This window comes from Pezoporus flaviventris, unplaced genomic scaffold (genome assembly GCF_033815535.1).
Source record: "Pezoporus flaviventris isolate CSIRO_AGI_PZ_B2104156 unplaced genomic scaffold, CSIRO_AGI_Pfla_v1 ptg000002l, whole genome shotgun sequence".
Taxonomy (NCBI): Eukaryota; Metazoa; Chordata; class Aves; order Psittaciformes; family Psittacidae; genus Pezoporus; species Pezoporus flaviventris.
In genome coordinates this window covers 25,494,899-25,517,196 of record NW_026892550.1, presented here as the reverse complement: position 1 = coordinate 25,517,196, position 22,298 = coordinate 25,494,899, and the positions used below count along the sequence as shown (strand labels likewise).

Sequence of the window (22,298 nt, the reverse complement as noted above, 5' to 3'; positions counted from 1 at the left end):
AATAGCGTGTAACAGAACTGCAGCATTTGATTTATGGGCAGCTGAGCACTGCAGGCAGCTAAGATTCCTCCTTTAACTTGGCAGCGCCTTGCATTTTTGCTAAGATGACTATTGCTGCAGAGATCTGTTGCTGTCAAAGGGTCTGAGTGGGTTTTGCCTACCCATGAGATACTCCTTTGGTGCCATTGTCACTTTTAGCAGCTACAGTATTCTGCTTTTGTCTGGCTGGTAGCGACACTAATAGGCTGCCTGGAAGAATCATGAAACACAAGATGTCAAACCCAGGTAAAGCAGGACAAATGAAAAAGAGCAACATTGGAAAGCTGCTTATTACCCAACTCGTGAGCCCTCTTTTCCCACCTAAGCTATCAATTAAACTTCTGTTAAACAACTAAATCATTGTGCATGTGGATTGTGCATGTGCAATGTGCATGTGCAGGAGCATTGTGTAGCCCAAGGGCTTGTGAGTTTCCACTGACCCTTTTGCTGGTTTTACCTGCAGCTGGGTTTTGGTGTTGTTTTTTAGTTTTGTTTTCCCCAGTAAAAATCCTCACTGTTGTAAAGTTGTGTGTTCCCGTTCCAAAAAGTTCTGTTAACTCATGTGACCTCTGAAGGATTTAAGCATGTTTTGCTTCCTAAGCGGAAAGCCACTAGAATATTTACATAGTGAAGTAGTCTCCAAAGATTTATCTCCTCCTTCCTCCTTGATTTTAAAAGAAAATAAATTCCGCTTGCTTGAAGTTAATTTTTGCTTTAATATTTTAAATGATGTGTTGAGGACAGTGGGTTGGAAGCACAGGGATTAGAGTGCTCAGTTCTCATCTCAATTTTGTCAGGGACACGTGTTAATTCAAGTAAACTCTGACCCTCTTCTTCTCTTCCTCCCCAGTGCACTCTGTTCTTTCTTGTACAAAAGATGTCTAATGATACATATGGCTTTAGATTCTTACAGGTTTATTTAATACTGAAAATAATGCTTCTTGCAGAAATGCAGAACAATTTTCCTTGAGTTTATTACACTTCCTCTTAATTCCTGTAGATCCTTTGAATCACACTTTAAATGTCACTTCTGAAGCACAGTATCATTTTCAGTGTTTAAAAACTGCAAAAATGATTTTTTGTGCTTTCTTCACTGTCCTCCCATCTGCCAAAACCTGCGCCTTTTGCAAAAACCAGCAAACTGACGTCAGTTCACTTACCCTCAGGGACAGTAAATTATTACACAGTTTAAGTTTTAAAAATAAATAACTAAGGAGGGTGGAGGAAAGAGATGGAAAACAACAAAAATCTATCACAAACTCTCCCTGGGTTCTGAAGGATATATGGACATACATTGTTGGAATATATTGTTTGGACATTAAAACGTCCAAACAATGCGAGCAAGCAGAAGTTGTTAGCACTTGGGCCTTAGCTGGCTCTGCATTAAGCAGCATTAATGTTTTTATACAGCCTTTGAAAAGCTCAGAATTGACCTGTTTTTATTATTTTTATTGGCTCCCTTGATGATAGACAAATGGGGCTAACCTGAGGCCAACACAGCCAGCAGGAAATTTGGGTCATGGGTAGTTACATTTTTAAAACTTGTGGTTTAGGTTTGTTCAATCAGGGTAATTGATTGATTGTTATACAGTGCAGGGAGCCCCTAAATCATCGGAGGTGGCCAGATAATGACAATATGCCAGTGGATTTTGTTTGAGGCGAATTTCCCAGCTCCCTATGGAGCTGTGCTCTGCAGTGAAGCTGTGAGTCCCTTTTTTTTCATGCAAGTTCCAGTCCAATTGGCCTGTTTGGACAAAACAGCCTCTGAAACTTGGCAATTCCATTTGAAGTCCTCTGTAGTGCCATTTCCCAAGAGATAAGGGAAAAACATTCCAGAGAAGTTCATACCCCAGAAAGACCCTATGTGTGTTCTGCAGTCAACGGTTTATTATAGCTCTTTAATTTTTTTCCTTTCATTTTTACTTTGAAGATAAGAGGTGGCAATTGTTACTGTAAGTTGTTGAGTTTAACCTGCTCTACAGTAAATCATCCTGAAAGTTTAAACCCAGTTTTTTTCTTTATCATGTATGTTTGAAAGTTTGCCAGAGATGCTGTACACGTGTACGTTCAGGAGCTCAAGCAAGGCAGTTGACCCTACCATTTTAAACGTCCTTGTGCATCCTCAGTGCTCCGTGCATTTGTATAATGTATGCATGCTAAATAGAGTTTTTCAAGAACTCATCTTTGGTGCTGCAGAACATGCCATGAGATATTTAAAGATGGGGTGAAGTAGTGAATTTGTGTGTTGGGAGGAGAGGGGGGAGTGGATGGTGTGCCAGCCGACGGTAAATGATGTTCAGTAATACGTGGCGGAGGGCTTGCCTCTCATTACAAGTGAACTCAGTTTACTATGGATTTAAGTTTGTCATCTATCTATTCAAGAATAATTCCACATGTAGGTTAATGTTCAGCTCTTAGATTTTTAGAACTGATCAGGCTTTTATTCACTGTGGGTGGCTTCTTCCCAGTAGCTGCATACCTGTGAATTCCTTGAAGTTTTGTCTTTTTTCCATGGTCTGATATTTCTTGTCCTGATGTGCAGATGAGAGTTTGTTTGTGTCACTTTTCAGGAAGCGAGCAGGTGATACTGAACTGAGGAAGGGCTGAGCTGAAATTTGGAAACCAACAGCCTTTTCTTGAGGGTGGCTCAGCTGCCAGCATATGCCAGACCAGTGCCAAACACCACAGATTTGCTGTCCAGGCAGAGCAGCGCCCGGGCTTGTTGTGCATGTGATACAATGTTCCCTGCCCAAATACACATTGGGTGCCAGCCCCTCCTGGATTTCTAAATGTTCCTTTTCCGCTCCCATATGCTTGTGACCGCTGTAGATTTGTAATTTACTGCTTCAAGTCCACAGTTGCACTTACTGTTAGGTTTTGCATATGGGTAGTTAGCAAATTCTTCTCCAAGGTATGTATTCACATAGAACATAACATGACCACATTCAGGTCCCCTGAAAGATGGGTCCATGGCAAAACTTGTATGACAGGAGGAGAGTGGGGCCCAAAGTCTGCAGAACTGTTGTTTCATATCGCACAGGCTGGAAAAAAGTTTCTTGTGAGGTTGAGTAATTTGTGCTTTCTTTATGATTGAGATCTGTAGTAGCTCAGTGTTGGTATAAAAGTGTTGGTTTCTGAGACTGTCAAAGAACAACTAAAACTACGAAGATCAACCAAAACCAGGACCCCGTGAAATGTTGTGTGGAGTGTGCCAGGAGATGAAACTTTCAGTTTCTATTTTCCCAAAGTTAGACTCTGACATCCCTGCCCAGGTTTCAGAAGAAAAATGACAGAAAAACTCAGAACTAAGTGCAACTAAAAGCAGGGATTAACCTAATTGCATGATTTTGTTATTGTGTAAACCTGGGCCTCTTCCTGGTTTGTTTGTTTTGTATTTTGCTTATTGTGAATCTCTTTAAAGAATATATTATTGGCTGTGGTGCCTATTTACCATGACTAGTCAGTTTGACGTTACTGTAGTAACAATCAAGAATACATGTTTGCTGACTTGACTCTATGGATTATAAGAGATGCAGTGTTTTGCTATACACAATGGAACCTGAAATGCCCAGGTTTTCACAGCAGAGTGTTCCTCCTGCTTGACTTGCAATGGCCCTGCTTCTTCTCACCTGATCCCACTGCTGAGCTGCAAACCAACCCAAAGTAGAAAACTAGTGGACTAGAAATCTCTAGTAGAAATGGAGATGTCCTATGCAGGTAGGTGTGTGTGCAGCGAGAGTGGCAGTTTGCTGCTATGATTAGTCACTCTGCTGTCCCGAGTGGCAGAGACCTGCAGGGTGGATGAAAACCTTAGCCCTGGTGTTACGTGATGCGGGTGTCAGTGTGGCACTTCAGGGGATTCATGTTTGAAGTCTCCTGTTTACAACCACAGTAAAGCTGTACAGACTCTTCTCCCACAAAGATGAGATTTCAACTCCTGAGGACCTAGGACATCCTAGTATATTCTCAGTTTCCCCCTCTTGTCTGCCAGCCTTCCTCTCCTTGTATACACATTATGATTGTCTTTCAGCCTCACTTCTCCCCACTTCCATGTGGCCTTTGCCTTAGTCACCTAGCAGCACTTATGTGCTGTGGGAATGAGCCGAAGAAGGCTTATTTGGTGTGGAAGACCTGTGTTAAGTGGCCTAAGAAGCTGGTGAGTGTGCTATGAAGGAGGCAGAGAAGAGAGTCAGGGCGTATGCCATGTCTGTGACTGCTTCCCTGTCCCAGAGCTCCTCTCTTAAACCACGTGCTTCACAGGTGGTTCTGTTTCTAATTTTCTGGTTTCTGACCCGAAAGCGTAGGGTCAGGTTTGCAGATGTGCTGAGAGCTTACAATAGCAACTGAAGTCAGAGGGAGCTGGGCTTTGAACTCATTGCTCAAGTACAAAATCAGGCTCAAGGAGGAGGCCTGAGACTTAGAGGAAGCATTTGACCTTGTGCTTTGTACCTTTTCTACCCATACTGCAGAGACTGATGCTCCCGTCCTCTCATCGTACTGGTACAAGATCTAATCATCAGGCTTTTCAAGTGCTAAGGTGCTGCTATCATGAGTCTCTAGAAAAAAAAAACAACTCATAGGAAACTAACAGATTTACTGCTTGAGCAGCAAATAAGTCACACGACCATGTGCTGATAAAGGAGAATGCAAATATTGAACGATGTTTCATTAAACAAGCACTGCTCTCATGAGAAATAGTAACTTGCGGATGCAGGCAGGAGTGTGTCTGATGCGAACTGATACGCAATACAGGAGCAATATGACACAATCTTCCTTCTGTTTTTCAGACTATTGGTGAGTCAGAAATGCCCAGTGTTTTGAACCAGTTATTGCCAATGATCAAGCCTTTCAATGAGAGGACGAAAGATGATTATACCTGTGAGGACTTCCTTGTCTTGCTTGTGTACATGTATTCTGTGGTTGGAGAAGTCAAAAGTGGAAAAGAGTTGGATGCAGCTGAAGAGGAGGTGAAGACGGCCCTAGTCAAGTCCATCTGTGATGAGCCAGAGCTGTCTCCTTTGTTGCAGAAAATAACAGGTAAGATTCTGCTTGTGTGGTGAGAAGTTGGATGGCTGGGAATGCGGGAACTGGGAGAAACATATAAAAGCAGCTTGACTCATCTGTGGTGCTGAGAGTACATGAGTAAGCACAAGGATTTCCTGTAGATTTCTTCCATCTCCTATGTTCATACATGCCAAATGCTGACAGGCTGTCCTTGAAGAGTGCTGAGTCTGATGAAAGCTCTACAAGTTGTTCTTTTTGTTAAAGGTTGGCTAAGTTTGCATGTTTTCATAAGGTAATCTTTTCCACAGTTTCTTTCATTGATCAGTGTAAAGTTAACCATGGGAAGTCAAAATTAATTCTGGAAACATGTTCAGTGAACCACAGTGACTTTGTGAATATGAGGAGCTGGCCTGTCTGGCATAAAAGAAGAAATGTGTCTAAAACCAACATCGAGTTTTTGCTGAAACAACACGAACATTAGTCTTTAAAAATAGCATGCTAAGCCTTTTTTCAGATGAGCACTCACAGCGTAGGAAAGCCCTAACCTCTTGCTGCTGGTGTCACATTTTAGAAAAAAATAACTGTTAAAAGTATCGGTTCAAATGAATGAACTATGGCTCAAGGGGACGTATCTGAATGGCAGAAGGGATCTTGCTTCATGCTGTCTGTTCTCTCAGTATTTACTAATATTGAGCAGGTCATTGATCAGGTCTTCTTTGAGGTAGGGAACATATGGACATACATCAAGTTGCTGTGAGGAGCTTCCATTCCAAAGCCTATGCCAAGAATGGGCCCTAGTGAGGAGTCTCAAGGGAAGTGGAATAATGCTGCTGGTGGTCCCTGTGGATGCTTCTGCTTTAAAATACAGGTGTGGTCTGGCCGGTCTGCTGTGACTGAGTGTAAAATACTTGATGGTTAAGAGACTCTTAACGTAGGAATGGACATGTTCAGTCATATTTGCACTGGGCTGTTATTTTAATGGTTCTGGCCACGGTGCCCACAGTGTTCCAGTCTTCTTGTAGACTTTTGCTCTCCTGTTCTTTGATACGTGCTGCACATTTGGTCCACTCTGTGATGCTTCCCTCACAGCTTCAGTGATGTTTTCTACTGGATGCTGCGCAGTCATTTCTAAACCTCCATTTTTATATTTTGCCTTTTCTCCTGTGATTGACAGTGTTTTGAATCAGTTTTATCACTGCTTCTTCATTGTGCCTAATGTAACTATAGGAAGACTTGGAGTTTCTAAAACTTCAGTCAAATACCAAAAAGAAGCTTCATCCCTGTGTACACAGATGCTTCCCTTGTTGCTCTTTATGCTCTGAGGTTATGTAGCTGTAATCACAGATGGAGATAAAAATAGACATTGTGCTTCTCTTACATTCCATAACCTGTCAATAATTCTATAGATTTTATGAAATACTTGTATGCTTGATTTCCAGTGTGCATGTTTCCCGAGTAAAAGTGAGGATCTGGGTGTTTGTTCTCAACTTCTTGGCAGATGAGCAAGTGCATGGGTATTTCCATACAAAGATTCTTTAGTTTATGAAATAAAATTGCTTCTGTCTTTCTACATAGTGGGCAGACTATTAGAAGCATGGTGGATGTCTGAAGTACTTCATCTCCTTAGACATATGTACTCACTCTATTATGTGGGATGTCTGACTATGGAAAAGAGAAAGCCTCAACACTGTACAAGCAGTGTTCAGCAATAGCCAAAGCATTCATGTGTCATCAGCACAGGTTTAGCCACAAATCCAAAGTATGACACCATACAAGCTGCTGTGAAGAAACTTGACTCCATCTCAGCCAGACCCAGTACATGCAGTACATGTAGTTTTAGACCAAACACATTATTACTCGATGAAGTGAACTGCATAACACAAAGCCAGAGTCGTTGGATCCTTTTATTGCTGTATCTGTGTGTTTAGCACAAGTATGTGATAGTATTTCTCCTTGCTTGCATACTTTTTCAGTTTATCAGCATTCTTTATTTTTACATCTTATTTAGAATGACAGTTCTTTTATTCATAAAAGAAGGAAAAAAATCCCAAAAACTTGTTGTCACAACCAGAAATAAGGATTGTCTTGGGGAGGAAAGTATAAAGTGAAATTTCTAGGAATGACTCTTAGGTAGCTTTAAAGCCTTTATTCATCCCACAGACTGCTTTCTCAGCATTAGTGGAATTCACTGAATTTGTAATTTGCTGTATTTGCAGTACATTGAATTGGGAAGACAGAAAACATAAGCAGCCTTAGACATACTCTTCCTTGACTTGTATTTTGCCAGGCCTGTGTTCTGCATCCTCCTTCCCTCTGAACCTTGGGTTCCTTGCTTGGTGCTTGAGAGGCAAAGCATGTCAGAACTCTAGGAGAAACTGCACTTTTTTTCCAAAGGCACAGCAGGAGGACTTTCTTTGTAGCAGGGCAAAAGTCAAGGGAATAGATGGCTGCACTGGTTTCCCCTTTTGTACAATAGCAGATATAATGCTGAGACATCTTCTGCTTCTGTCAGAACTACAGACCACCTATTCCTTTCAGCAGATACAGGTTGGCCTGGTTCCACATGGTCAGCCCAGCCCTGCTAGTTAGCAACAGCCACAGGTCTGGACAGATCATGGTCTAGACCTGCAATGTTCTGCTCTTATTTTACTTGCTGTAAGTCAGAAACAAGAGAAAATCTTTTTTTCTCTCAGATCACCACAGAAGTTAATTAGACTAAAATAAGTTTCAGTAATTCTTGGACTCTCATCCATGAGAGACCAAAGCAAAATGTTCACACTCTTATTTTCAGCTTTCCATCAAAGTGAGTGATAGGAAAAATGTAAAATTGGATGTGGCAGAAGAGAAAACTATGCCAGTTACTCGGTGGGTTCCACAGCACTGCCTGCTGTCTCACTCTTCACCTCCAGGTTGCCATGTGGGACCTGAGTTCCTGAATTTTCAATATCCATTCTGCAGTACATCTGCTTTTACTAAGCAGCTTAACCTGCAGAGCTGCAGAGTGAAGTTTCAAACCCCACTGGCGAAGCATGGCTGGGCAGCTTTGGTTATGGCAACAGATAGCAAAATTCACTGATGCCTTTAAAAAGGCATCGTAAGATGTAATAATAGAAGTAATAATACGTAGACTGCAAAGCCAAGAATTTTAAAGTTGAGAAATGCCAGTAATTCCGTTTCCCATGCAACCATCATTTGACTCTTGTGTGCATTGTAGCACAGTCTTCAATTTCATGATTATATAGTGTATTTCTGTGAGCCATGGCTGCTGTGTATGGACTGAACACCACAGAGACCTAGAACAATATAGCTTCAGTTACTCTTACATGTGATGAATAAGCTAATAAAGTAAGTGAGACCTTCTATACGATACTCAGCAAGTAACTTTATCTGGTTCTCAGATTGCAGTTCATTAAGTAGACTGGTGCTTTCAGCTTTGTGTGACTCATTTTGGAACTTGAAGAAGCAAGGCATTAAATTACATGTTCAAGTATTAGTGATTACTTTTCTTTGAACAGAGGGGACTTTGTGCTCTGCTTCCTGGTACACCTGGTGCCTGATGTTTTCATTTTAGTTTGGACCTAACACTTTACTAAGGCTATTTGGTTTATTTAAATTGAAATCAAAAGCCATATCTGAGTTGTGGCTCTGAACTGCTGCCTAAGCCTTTTGCTTTCCTCTTCTCTGCAAAGCATGGAACGTGTGTAGTCTTGACAGACATACATTTTTTTGTTGGTTTTATTTGTTGTTCCCATGGAGTCACTTGAGAAATAAAATGCAAAAGCCTTGTAAAACTTTAGAAAACTTGACCTTTGAGGTCAAGTCATCAGCCAAAGTAACAGCCGTGTCTACATAAGGTGTCTTTTATACCTATTATACTTGTTAAATGTAAACTTCATAATGTTTGCCAGAGTTTAAGCCTATAGGAGATCTCCAGTGATACCTCACAGAACTACTGCAAACCTCCCCCAAAAGATGCAGCTCACCAGTACACAGGGGGTATTTATGCTGTGTTTGGGTTTTAGTGTAACTTGGTGAAACTGGATTAGTATTTGCAGTGGTGGAAAGGAAAGCGATTCTCAGGGATGTTAGTCTACCCATCCAGTTGGCTACACTAGGTTTCCCTCATGTAGCGTAGGTGATTACAGCCCCCTACAGAATACGTTAAGATGCAGCACTTGTGTAAGCTTATATTGTGAAAGAAGTGTAAACACTCACAGTTTCCTGGCTGGTGAGTGTTAGGCTTTTCAACCTTATTGTTGCCTGAACATATGTTTTCCGAAACACTTGTGTAATAACATTCTGCATTTATGTAGCACCTAGTTTTGTTGTAGCACTGAAAATATTGTGGAACTGTTAATTAAAATGAAAATGCAACACGTGAATCACCTAATGAGGTTCAAGAAATATGATAAATTCTTTTTGCATGCATAATAATATGGAACTATATTAGTGGCGTTGTGTTTGATGGAACTGTTCAATAATATGTGTTGTGGTAGATTACCTTAATGCCTTGGGTAATAAAACAGAATGTAACAGTTCCAAGATTTCTCCTGGGTGTAATTTACCGCAGACATGTGTTCTTCATCACTGTTTCCAGCAGAATGTTGCAAATTGAAGGGGAAATAGAATAGACCCAAACATAATGGAAAATGATGCTTTTCAACAGGACGCTGAGTTTGGAGCATTTCTGGGGGATGTCCTTTTGGCAGCTGTTAAAAAAGAAGCTGTACAATATTGCATTTATTTTATCATCTTATCAGTTCATCTGGTTTAGTAAATGTCCACATAGAGCTGTGTACAACTGCAAACGTATGCACAAGTAATGCTCATACAGCCGCAGAGCAATTAGAAATCTATTTTTTCAGCTGCGCCGTTCGCTCTTTTTCATCTGCAGATCTCTGTGGGAGCTCTGTAGAGCATATCTGCCTTTCATGGTGTGCTCTGGAGGCCAGGAGGCCAGCCCCGGGCACTGCCGGGCTGGGGGGCCACCAGCCCCGCCACCCACATGCAGTACAGCTTGTTGGGCTGTAGGTATCGGTTGCACCCTCTCAAGCATAGGTGTGGCAGGAAGCCTCTTGTGCCAGGACCTGTTGTTTATCAGCTTCTAAAAGCTGATATTTTTTTAATCAGAGAGGGGATTTCTGGACCTTTTCCTTGTTTTTTCTAAATTCCATGTGTTGAAGTGTCGGCTCTGCTGTATGACACATGGTGTCTTGGCTGCGTCTGCTTCTGATTGTCCTCAGCAGACGATTCTTGGAGGAGCAGTTGCACACTAATGAAGTTATGTGCCAATGAAGGTATCATTACCTTACTGCTAGCATGGCCTCAGTATCATGAATGCTAAAGTTAATCCCCATTTTGCAGTCAGGATTGTCGTTACTGGATGGGAATGGCCAGTTTCCTTAGAGGACAGACACACTCGCTGTTATTTGTGGTCTTGGCCTCACTGCTGGTTTCATAGAACCACAGAATGGTTTGGGTTGGAAGGGACCTTAAAGCTCATCCAGTTCCAACCCACTGCCACGGGCAGAGACAACTTCCAGTAGACCAGATTGCGCAAAGCCCCGTCCGACCTGTCCTTGAGCACTGCCAGGGATGGGGCAGCCACAGCTTCTCTGGGCAACCTGTGCCAGTGCCTCACCACTCTCACAGTAAGGAACTTCCTCCTAATGTCTAATCTAAATCTTCCCTCTACCCTTGTTTGGAGCAATAATTTCCCAAACCTGATTATATCATGGGTAGGTTGGTATGAAATTAGGTCCTTGGTGGAGGTTATAATTCAGCCCCTTTAGACTGGATTGAATTTACCACCCACCTTGTGTAGGAGAGGGCTTCCCCAGCTTCAGAGGGGAGGTGTAGCTCAGGTAGTTTGGCTGCCAGGAAATTTAGTAGATAGGGATCAGCTCCTCACCAGAGTGAAGGTTTGTAGGTGGTGTGGTTTAACTCTGGCTGGCAACTGGGTCCCACGCAGCCATTCAGTCACCACCAGCACTCTCGTTGGGATGGGGAATGCAATTGGAAGAGTAAAAGTGAGAAATCCCGTGGGTTGAGATGAAGACAGTTTAACAGGGAAAGGAAAAGCCGCGCACAGAAGCACAGGAAAACAAGGAATTAATTCACCACTTCCCATCACAGGCAAGTATTAAGCCATCTCCAGGACAGCTCGGCTCCATCACACATAATGGATACTTGGGAAGACAAACACCATCACTCCAAACATCCCCCCTTCCTCCTTCTTCCTCCAGCTTTATATGTTGAGCATGATGCCATATAGTACAGGACATCCCTGTGGTCAGTTGGGGTCAGCTGTCCTGTCTGTGTCCCCTTCCAACTCCTTGTGCGCCCTGTTTGCACAGCCTACTTGCTGTGAGGTGGTGTGAGGAGCAGAAAAAGCCTTGACTCTGTGTAAGCACTGCTCAGCAGTAACTGAAACATCCCTGTGTTATCAGTGCTGTTTCTATCACAAATCAAAAACAGAGCCCCATACCAGCTGCTATAAAGAAAATTAACTCTTACCCAGGCAAAACCAGCACAATAAGCTAAACTGTTTATATTAAAAGTTCACGGAGTGGGTTACAGAGGGTGGGGGAATACCTCAACACATCAAATAGCGAAATGTTTTGAATGTCCAGACAGGCTTCTCTCTGAAATACTGATTCTTCTAGTCCCTGATGCTGAAGGGTTGTTTCATGCCCAATGTTAGCAAGACAGTTTTGCACCCTTGTTGGAACTGGGAAGAAGTCTTCTCACCAGGTTAGGCTTTTCAATGTGCATAATTACAGGCTGTGTTGTTAGGGGAATCTGCTCTGTCCTGTAGCATGCAAGTTATAATTGCTTCTCTATAATGAAGGCAAATACCAGAAATGCCACTGGGTATGGTTTGTGTAGAGTTAAATCTCCTGTGATGTAGACAGGAGCTGTGCGTGCTGCTGTGATGTGGCGGTGCAAACTTCAGGCCTGCTGCCACCATCGTGGACATGCTCCAAAGAAGAAAATCTTTCTCGTAGGATAGCTCCGATCAAATGGTAAAGAGAAAAGTAATCTCAGATAATGGCAGTGTTTCTTTCTCTTCCTGCCATGCTCCCTGTGTCTCCCTCAGTCATGAGGAGGTGGTCCTTGCCCACAGAGCTCTCTCAGGCTAGCATGCAGATAAGGCTCGGTTAGAATCATAGAATCATAGAGCCGGAAAGGACCTTAAGATCATCCAGTTCCAACCCCCCTGCCATGGGCAGGGACACCTCGCACTACTGTGCAAGAAAATGTTGTCTCTGTTGATAGAGCTAAGTAGCTTCATCCTGCCACAGTGCAGTCAGTATTACTGCAGCCAGAGGAAACCCAGACCATTTTGTCACCAAGTGTGAAATGGGAGTTGGATGTTCAGGAGCCTCTTTTTCTGTTGCCCCAGCTGATTTTGTAGACACTTAAAATACCCCTCTCTGACTTTCTGAGGGTGTGTGTAAGAAAGATGACCTCCTGTTATTGTTTTCATAGAATCATAGAATCATAGAATTGTTAGGGTTGGAAAGGACCTTAAGATCATCTAGTTCCAACCCCCCTGCCTTGGGCAGGGACACCTAACGCTAAATCATATCACCCAAGGCCTCGTCCAACCTGGCCTTGAACACTGCCAGGGATGGAGCATTCACAACCTCCCTGGGCAACCTATTCCAGTGCCTCACCACCCTAACAGGAAAGAATTTCCTCCTTATATCCAACCTAAACTTCCCCTGTTTAAGTTTTAACCCATTACCCCTTGTCCTGTCACTACAGTCTCTAATGAAGAGTCCCTCCCCAGCATCCCTATAGCCCCCCTTCAGATACTGGAAGGCTGCTATGAGGTCTCCATGCAGCCTTCTCTTCTCCAGGCTGAACAGCTCCAACTTCCTCAGCCTGTCTTCACACGGGAGGTGCTCCAGTCCCCTGATCATCCTCGTGGCCTTCCTCTGGACTTGTTCCAACAGTTCCATGTCCTTTCTATGTTGAGGACACCAGAACTGCACACAATACTGCAGGTGAGGTCTCACAAGAGCAGAGTAGAGGGGCAGGATCACCTCCTTCGACCTGCTGGTCACGCTCCTTTTAATGCAGCCCAGTTTTCTCAATGTGTTTTGGACATGATGCAGTGGAAACTGTTTGTGGTCCAGCAGTCCCAAAGAATGGTGGACCTTATGTTCACCCTCTCGGTAGCACTGGGAAGACATGAGCAAAGCTGCTGCCTGGCCATGTGAGAGGGGCTGCATAGGGAGCTCCTGCAGTTTCCTTGACCCTGAGATGCTGCCACTGCTGCAACACTTCAGTTCTTTGCTTCATGGTAACAGATACTGAGGTAAAAAAGATCACTTTAGGTGTCCCAGGATATTAGTCTGATTTAAACAACAGCCAGCAGGAGTCATGTGGATTGTTTGTGACCTCTCAGCAAAAGTGGGAGAAATTGGGTATGCACCAAAGCAGCAACGTGCTCTGCCTTAGCCACTGACTCTGCCAGTGCAGAGTATGTGTCCTGATTTTTCTCAGCTCTCCTTAGAAACCTTGAGCTCTCCTAGACCTCAGTATTTTCTGCTGTGAACTCTCTAAAGGCTTTTTCCTACTTCTGTTCAAAATCTGTGGGTGGCAAGTGGGAGACAAGCGAACCGAATCAGCAGTCACTGGTTTCAGGCATTGTGTCTCTGCCTGGGTGAATTCCTGGGCTATTTCTCAGCTGGGAAAAAGAGAGGGATTTCTAGTGAATTGTTCAGGAGTAAAATTGCAGTAGTGTTCTGGGTTAATCGATATCTACATTTGCATATCTATATTTTTCTAGGTATTAAAAATATGGGGCATATAAAAAAATCAGTGTTAAAAAGCTATGGTCCTAAAGGTGAGAAAATCAGGCTGCTTTGTACACATGCAGGGATATTTGTTTGGATTTCATGATGTCCATTGAAATGTATGTTAGAACACGATCTCAATGGAAGCACAGTGGTGCTGGGACTTTGGGGGGGGTGGGGGTTTAACTTTCATATGTTGCCTGTTTATTTTCTCTGCAGCACCTGGTCTCAGTTGGCTCCAAACTGGATGGTAATTTTCATGGAAGTGTTTATAACATGAAGTCTTTTCTTTTTTTTCCCTTTTTAACATGAGACATGTGCCTGCAGCTCTGCAGGCCGCTGTCTCACTGCCAACTTAGCGGGACAGCCAACTGCAACAGGAAACTGATATGGTACAATTTCCATTAATGAATTGTATTCTTTTCCAGCATGCAAATTTAATAGTGTTTAGGAGATGCTTTTAACATCAAATATCTCTTTGCTTTAAGCATAGAATGAAAACAGAAGCTGCTGTAGAATTAGGCAACTTTTTAAAGAGTACTTTTACAGGTATGTGTCATGGTTAAATCAGTTTTTTTCATCTTTCCATACAAGTCACTTCCTTGCAAAACTGAGTTTTGGCATATTGTGAAATTATGAGTAAATTCTTGCTGGGTTGCAGGCTACACCCAGCCTGACAAACCAAAATGGTGAAATATCAAATAACTGTCAAATTGAAGAAAAAAGCAAGACAAAAGAGCAAGAACAGAAAAATTCTTATTAGTAGTCACCACCTATATGACAGAAAACTGATGAGATTTTGGTTTGTTTTTTTTTCGCACATAGACGCAAATGTCAGGGTGTTTGCTGTAGTTTGCTTGGTTACACTCGAATATCTTCATGTAAGAGTTTCTAAGTATTCTATTTTAATTCTTACCAATTTGGTATGTGCTATAACTGCCACACCTGTGCTGGACTGATGGCACAAGGACAGACTGCATTGCTTCCACAGAGGCCAGGAGGAATAACTGTCATCTTTAGATGTTTCTAGTTGTTCTCTTCAGGTCACTGGTGGTGGTAATTCTCTTGTGCTTACCATGAAATTTTATCAGCAGTGAATTCTGTCCTTTGAATTTTGGGCATGTCAGGCTAGTGATCTCCAAGTATTTTAATGATGATGCAATATTTTGAGAGCCAGTATTTCAAGAAGCAGTCAAGCCCAGATGTAACATGGAATCATATGTCTCTGCATTATTGCAGTGTTAAACCAAAGAAATCTCTTGAATAATTGGTCATAACTGGTCTTTTGTCAAAGAATCGCAGAATAGTTTGGGTTGGAAGAGACCTTAAAGCTCATCTAGTTTCAAACCCCCTGCCATGGGCAGGGGTACCTTCCACTATACCAGGCTGCCCAAAGGTTCATGTGACCTGGCCTTGAAAAATGCCAGGGATGGGGAATCCACAGCTTGTCTAGGCAATCTGCAGTGGTTATTTTAGCATCTTAACAGCAGAGCCAGGAATATAAAAATCACATTGAAAGGAATTTCTAGACTTTAATTTGGGTGATTTATGGCTTAAATGCACATCGCTTGTCCATGCAGTTCATGAGTCAGTGTGCCCTGATTTGTCCCTTTTCTTCTCAAGCTTTGGAGAGTCATGGATTTTGGCTCTGGAGGTCTTCTGTTCAGTCATTCATTATAGTCAAGATAATTTGATTTCACATACATTTTAAGGGTCAGGTTCCAGTTCTGTATAAATCAGTTTGAAAACACAACACTCCTCCTGTTTACAAAGTCCTGAGATCAAGTTTAAGGGAAGGATCAAACTGTTGTAATGTTGTCTATGGATCGATTCTAACATAAAGGGATAACCAGGATTAAGTATTTTCATGAATCTGTCAACTTTGCTAATACAAATCTCTTGTGGTCTTGAATTTTAAATCAACAGGGAGAAGGTGCTCTCATAGTCCCTTTCTCCCTATTTGTTCTTGTTTAGTTTTAAATTTTATAGTTGAGTAAATGTCCCCTCTGGTGGTTAAAGTTCAGGTCAAGTTACATTTTGCTGTGACCTTCCTGCTCTCTTTTGCAGACACTGGGACTATGGTCTGTCAAGACAGGAAAGTTCACAGATCACAGCCTAAGGATTTCCCCCCACTGCTTTACTTTCTTGGTTATCCTTTTGTCAGGCAAGGAAAGTAATGTTTGTAAAATTGGATTGAGAGAGCTCTGTTAATTGAGAGTCCTGTGTAAATAACAGTGATGTTTGTGCCTACACCATTTTAGAAAGCCTTATGCTGAGGCTAGTTTAGAACCAGATGTCTGATTCTCTTCCAATTTCCCATTTTGTTCATTAAAATAAACATTGTTGTGAAAATAGTTGCCCGATGAGAGGTGGTAACAGCCAGTCATACCCAATTAGACACATTTGTTTAATGATAAAACGATACAGATATGTATTTGACTTGCACGTATTTGTGTTAATGTGGGGAATGTCTGAATACAATGTGTGAATGGTCTTGGTTTATTCAGATCTCCTTCTTCAGGCTTTTGTTTTGGTGCTGTCTGTGTATATTTGTTTTACAGATCTGTGTACACCCTGTGTATTGGTGTAGCCCCCAAGACTTTAGAAAAAGAATAGAGGGAGAAATAAGTAGAATTAGAGTTACAAAACAGTCTCTGGGAAATGCTTATAGCTACGGAGAATTGCTTGCCAAGCAGAGCTACCTAGATGGCAACTTCCTTCTTTTCTTTTCCAAATACCAGTGTGTCTGTACTCAGGAGACTCCCCGGTGGTATGCCATGATCCTGGCAGGAATTCTGCCTTTCTTCTGCTAAAATGTTGAGCAATTGGAGAATAGACATGGCAAAGGCACTCCTGTGTTTTCTTGAAGGATTTATTAGAGTGGAAGCTGTAAAAGAGTAAAACCTAATAAAATAAAAGTTTGTAAAGAGCCTTGCTTAACAGCAGACGTGAATTGGGAGCTGAGAATCTAATTCTTAATTTCTTCACCATCTTTTTCTCTTCTGCCCCTTTCTGCCATCTTCTGAATACTCTGCTCACATACCAGCAAATCCTGTTTGCTGAGGAAGAAATGGCAGAAGAAAGAGTAGGTGCTGACCAATTGCATCCGTATCTTAACATTGTTCATACTGAGGGGTTGTAATTCTGGCATTTGTTAACTTTTGAGTGATTGCCTTAACAAACTCACTGTTGATGCTTCCAATATAATTTCTGAGGTAAGCAAACCAAACACTTAAAACCTGAAACAACATTTCATCTGTAGAGATTGACACTTATTTTTCTGGCAAGTTCAAATAATTTGGCTGCCCATTGTAGCTGTCTGTTGCTCTCACTAGTGAAGTGATCAGTGCAATAGCAGGTTTTCTTCCAAATGGACCAAATGTTTACCTATGGGTAAACATGCCACGTAGGCTCTGCAGGTATTTGGCAGCACCAGAGTACTGAATTAGAGATTTTCTGCCTTTATTCCTTTAGGTTGTTTAGTCTCTTCATGCCACAGCTCTTTTCCTCCACCATCCATCTCATATTCTTCCCTGTCCATCTGTTTTTACATCTGTCCCCAGTTCCAGCTTGCTGCCCCAGTTCTTCCCTCTGCCTTTCCATCACCCACATGGATCCGGTCTGCCCCTAGTTCCTTGCTGCACTTCTTTTTTTTTGTCCTCCTAAAGCTGCCTTTGATCTGCCCATGCTCCCACCTGGAGGCTGTCTCCCACCTCTGCTACATTCATGTATGTAAAGTATCTTTCTACACTTGCTTATTCCTAATTTCAGGTCAAGCATTTATGGTGGGGAGACTTCAGTGACCAGTTGTATCCCTAGGTGAAAATGCCATATTCTTACACTCCCACTCATAGATCTCCTCAGTTACTGAGAACAAGCTTCTTTAGAGCAGTTCCATCCACAACTGGTTATGAAATTCAGTTTTAAAAAGGAAAAACTTACAAATAAAATCAAACAAAGGCATTAAGCTTATTTATGTACAGCCTTCTGAATCCCCTCTGTTCCTACAGGTTTCCCTGAAACACTTACCTGTACCACTCAGGGATGGAAGTAGAGCATGCTGGGTTTGTTCCACTACCCTAGTTTAACCCAGGTTTAAAATACGAACCTTGTCTGTCTTCTTTTAATGGCCAACAAAAAGAGGTTTTCAACAAGTTTAGTTGAGTGCCTTGAATCAGCCTTATGAAGTACCTGTCTTTCCATTCCCGAGGTTGAGAACCACTTTTCCCGAAGTTGGTTATGTTCATATAGAGCAGGCATACCTGCCTGGCTTCTGACATGTCTACAGGGAGCCACAGTCGGAGTCGTGCCCAAGCTGCTCCTGGGGCTTTCATCAGTGAAGGTCAGGTTGCAAAGGTTAGATGTTGGTTTATTTCTATTCATAATTATTCGTTTGTGCCTTTCTATTTGCTTCACATTCTGCAGATCCCTTCTTTCTTCAGAAATAGTCTTACATTGAAAATTCATCTCCTTTCACTGGCACTATTCTTGTCTAGAGGCTTGGGTATTTTATTTTGAGTTGACGGCCCATAAGTTACATTCATGGTGGTTCTTTCTCACTTCATGAGTCTTAGACAGCATTTCTTTGTGCAGAAAATCCACATTTATCTGGCATATATTTCAAGAAACAAAAATCACAGAATCATAGAATGGGTTGGAAGGGACCATAAAGCTCATCTAGTTCCAACACCCCTTCCACTAGAGCAGGTTGCTTAAAGCCCAGCCTGGCCTTGAACTTTTCCAGGGATGGGGCTTCCATGACTTCTCTGGGCAAAGAATATGTATAAGTGATAATACATGCTCATTTACAGCTGGTTTTATGAGACAAGAAATTAAAATCTTTGGTTTTTTTGCTTCCATTTTCCATGTCCATTTACCATCTGCTTCTCCAGCACTACAATGTTTCTGGCAGATAGGCACACTGGGAATGTATCATGCCTTTTATTTTGCAGTAAGTAGGGGTTTCTGCAATGCACATGTCCCTTCCTTAACTAACTCTGTCAATGTCCCTGGGTTTGAGGTACCATCCTGTGTGTTGCCTGTGCGAATAACTTCTGCTGGTCCCTTTCTTGTGGTAGTAGATGGAGCAGTTTGGTTTGTTTTTCCTTGTAGCAGCTGTGGTTGTTGGACTTAATATCTATTTGATTCTAGTATATTTGCTAGTATCTCATTCCTGGTTTCGAGGAGATAAACTGGGATGAGTCATAGAGCACTTATTCCCAGAGATAGCTTCAGCAATCAAAAAGGGACCATGAATACTTCAGGCAAAACTACTAGATATTAGGCATAGATGGAATGAAGGTCACCGGTTTTTGTTATTTTTTTCCCCTCCCTAAGTAGATGAAGTTCTCTTCAAACAGACTGCAGAAATACCAATTAGTGTGCTTCATTCTGAAATGTAATCAAATTTAAAATGTAAAAAATCCCTTTCGGCTACAGTATAATCGGGCCCCTAATTATGAAAGGCATATGTTCCTCTCCATCTTGCTTCCCTCCACCCATGTAGATAATTGTCCCTCTTGAATGATTTCTTCTTTGTGAAAATCTTTGTGACGTTCTACTCCTGGTTTGCTCAAAGCGATGCTGTTATCTGGCGCATTAGGTTTGTGTCGTTGGATTCTCACAGGGTAATATACCATATAGTTACACTGATTACTTGTTATTTTGTGTGTCATCTGTGTTTTGGAATATCTCAAAGCTTGTCAGTCTTCCACTGGGGATTACATCATTTTGGGGGTCTCAACCATTCTGAAACAAAAGCATACTTCAGTGGTAAAATATGTAAGCCTGGACAGCTGGCGGTCTTTCAAGGCTCCAAAGTTGACACAGAGTTAGTCTCAGAGAAATGTATTTTCTTCTGTTCATAGTAACTAAACAATTATTTCCATGCTTTTTGTTTCCTTTTTTTTTTTCCCCCTTTCTTAATGAAGGGTTTTCTTTACAGATGGTGATTTCTGACATAAAATGCATTTCTCTGTTTTTTTTTCCCAGCCATTGCAGGGTTTATTCTGGGGTTGTGATTTTGGTTTCTGCATGGTCTGTGAATGTTTTGGCAATGGTCAATCCAAATTAATAATTGTTTCTTTAGTGGTAAGCCTGATCTTCTTTGAAATGTGCAGGTCTGTTATTAGCTTGCCTTTGTTCCAGGGGCAGACTTGTAGGGAGAAGTCACGTGCACCTGCTAAGCTGCCTTGTCCCCTATTGAATTATAACAACCAAATGGTACCACAGGCTATCACCTCATCGCATAAGCACCCCTTATGTTTTGAAGTCTTCATAATGGTTGAGCTAAAAGACAGCTTATTGCACTAGGGAGAATTTTATCACAATATCCACTATATAAAATAGCTTCAGAACTGGTAGGAGAAGATGCTAGAAAAAAGCAATGCAAAATCGGACCAAGAAGTTGCCGTGTATGTACTTAATGTAGATTTTCATGCTGTTCCTACTACTTTGTTAGGTTGAAAAGATACTTGCTGCATTTAACTTGTTCCAAGGAAAACCTGTCTGCCAGACTACCAACTCCCAGCTTTTATTTTGATGGCTGAATTCCAGGTTTGTGCCCTGGTGGGTCCTGTTTCGGTACCAGCTTCTGTAGTTGGGCTCACCCACAGACTGGCAAATCTTCCTTTGGGAGCTGCTGCTTTCAGAGGTTCTGTGTGAATCTCTTTCATAGATCAACTAGCTAAGGATGTAGCCAAAGTGAAACAGCTGCAGAATATTCTCACCTTTAACACACTATCTCTTTTATTTTCCTAAAATAGTATTTCATCAAATATTTTTATCATATGTCCCTGCTGTTAAAAATTTGCCTTTCCATATGAAAGAAAGAGGATTTAGACATAGAGTTTGAATAACCAGTATGAGCTTATAATAACTATAAAATGTTAATGGTATAATGATACTAATTTATTTTAATTTGGCATATAGTACCAATAAATAAATTACTGGTTTGGGGGATGTATGTGTGGATCTGTTTCTATGTTTGATTAACCAGAAAACTTGTGTGGTTTTCCTCTTAAGTTTTTGACAGATTTTTCTTTACTTTGCAAAGATTTCATGTTAAAAGAGTTATGGGAGTGGGAAATTTATGCTTTTGTTTCAAATAAGATGGAGATATCACTGGTGTGATAGATTGAGCTCTTCTACATGTAGAAAAGTATTTAAAGGAGTGGAAAGCGAATATTAAAATGTTCCTGGATTATTAGGGTTTTTTTTAGGACTGGAGCTTTCCAGAAACATCCCTTTAAAAGATTTTCTATCTCCTTTTAATTTACTACAGATTAATGAACTCTATGTTCCTCTTATTGTTAGTGGATTTTAATTGCTTTTTTTTCCTTGTGGGAAACAACTTTCCAATATAAAGAGAATAGATGGCTTTCGTTTGTTCTTTTCAAGGCACATGGCTGCCAAAAGAGCACTTTGTCAGCAATTAAGCAGAATTATGCAACCTCTTGTTGCTGTTTAAATCTACAGCAAATCTGATTTCCCATTGGTTTGCATGCAAGTCATGCAGTCAAGTATCTAAGTATGCATGTCACGCAAATTGCAAGTTTATTGAAGGGTCAGTATAGCTATCAGTGGCAGCTCTTCATAGGATCCTTAACACTGAGCTGAAAATTTATCTTTTGATTTGAATGTTTCTCACCCCTAGAAACATTATAAGGCCTCAAGAGCATTACTATTTTTAAATAAATAGTGGTTATGTCTTTCAGTTTATTTAGGCATCAGACCAAAGATCATTGAAGTCAATATGAATTCTTCCACTTACATTAGCTTGCTCTGGGTCACGCCCTTAATAAACTGTTGTGTTCGCTGTCCAAACCAGAAGAGATTACAGCATAATAACTGGTGCAGTACAAACCAAAATGGGGTCAACAATAGCCTGAAGTACTAATTCTGCCTCCAGTCAAGCCAGTGGAAGATAAACATCCCACAAGAAAAGTTGGACTGATTGTTGCATTAAAGTTACCTTTCAGCTAGCCTGGCCATGGTAAAAATGTTTTGGCATGGCCACCTTGCTCACACACTGATGTTACTGATGAGAGGTTGCAGCAGGAGAGAAAATGCCATGTAGAATTTTGGAGTGTGAGTGTCCATCATTAAGCAAAGACTGTCTCATCTGTGAAGTCAAAAAGGGGTTTGACGGTCTTTTAACCATGATAGAACAATTATATTGATACTGCAGAAGTTGTGAAAGACATGGTGAAGGTGATAGTAACAATTAAGAAGCCCTGTATCATCAGCCCTGAAAATGGGCTTGGAATAGAAAGATCAGGAGTCTAAAAATTACAAATTCAGGTATTGTACTATATGAAAGTTTTGTAAAAATAGTTTTGTAAGTAAAAGAAAGGGAAATACCCAGTATTAAAAATATTCCAGTCAATGAATGAATTTGGGATAAAAAACGTGCAATAGAAAAAATAAGTATGTGATTTTAAAGCTGGA

At 41.4% G+C, this 22,298-nt stretch overlaps 1 protein-coding gene across 1 annotated transcript in view; it reads left to right on the top strand.

Moving 5' to 3' along the window:
- SCFD2 (sec1 family domain containing 2) overlaps positions 1 to 22,298 on the top strand; it is a 190,456-nt gene that overhangs the window by 78,936 nt on the left and 89,222 nt on the right. Inside the window, exon 5 of the mRNA XM_061472727.1 lies at positions 4,827 to 5,076. Coding sequence (XP_061328711.1) covers positions 4,827 to 5,076 — 250 coding nt within the window. The remainder of the gene's footprint in view (positions 1 to 4,826; positions 5,077 to 22,298) is intronic.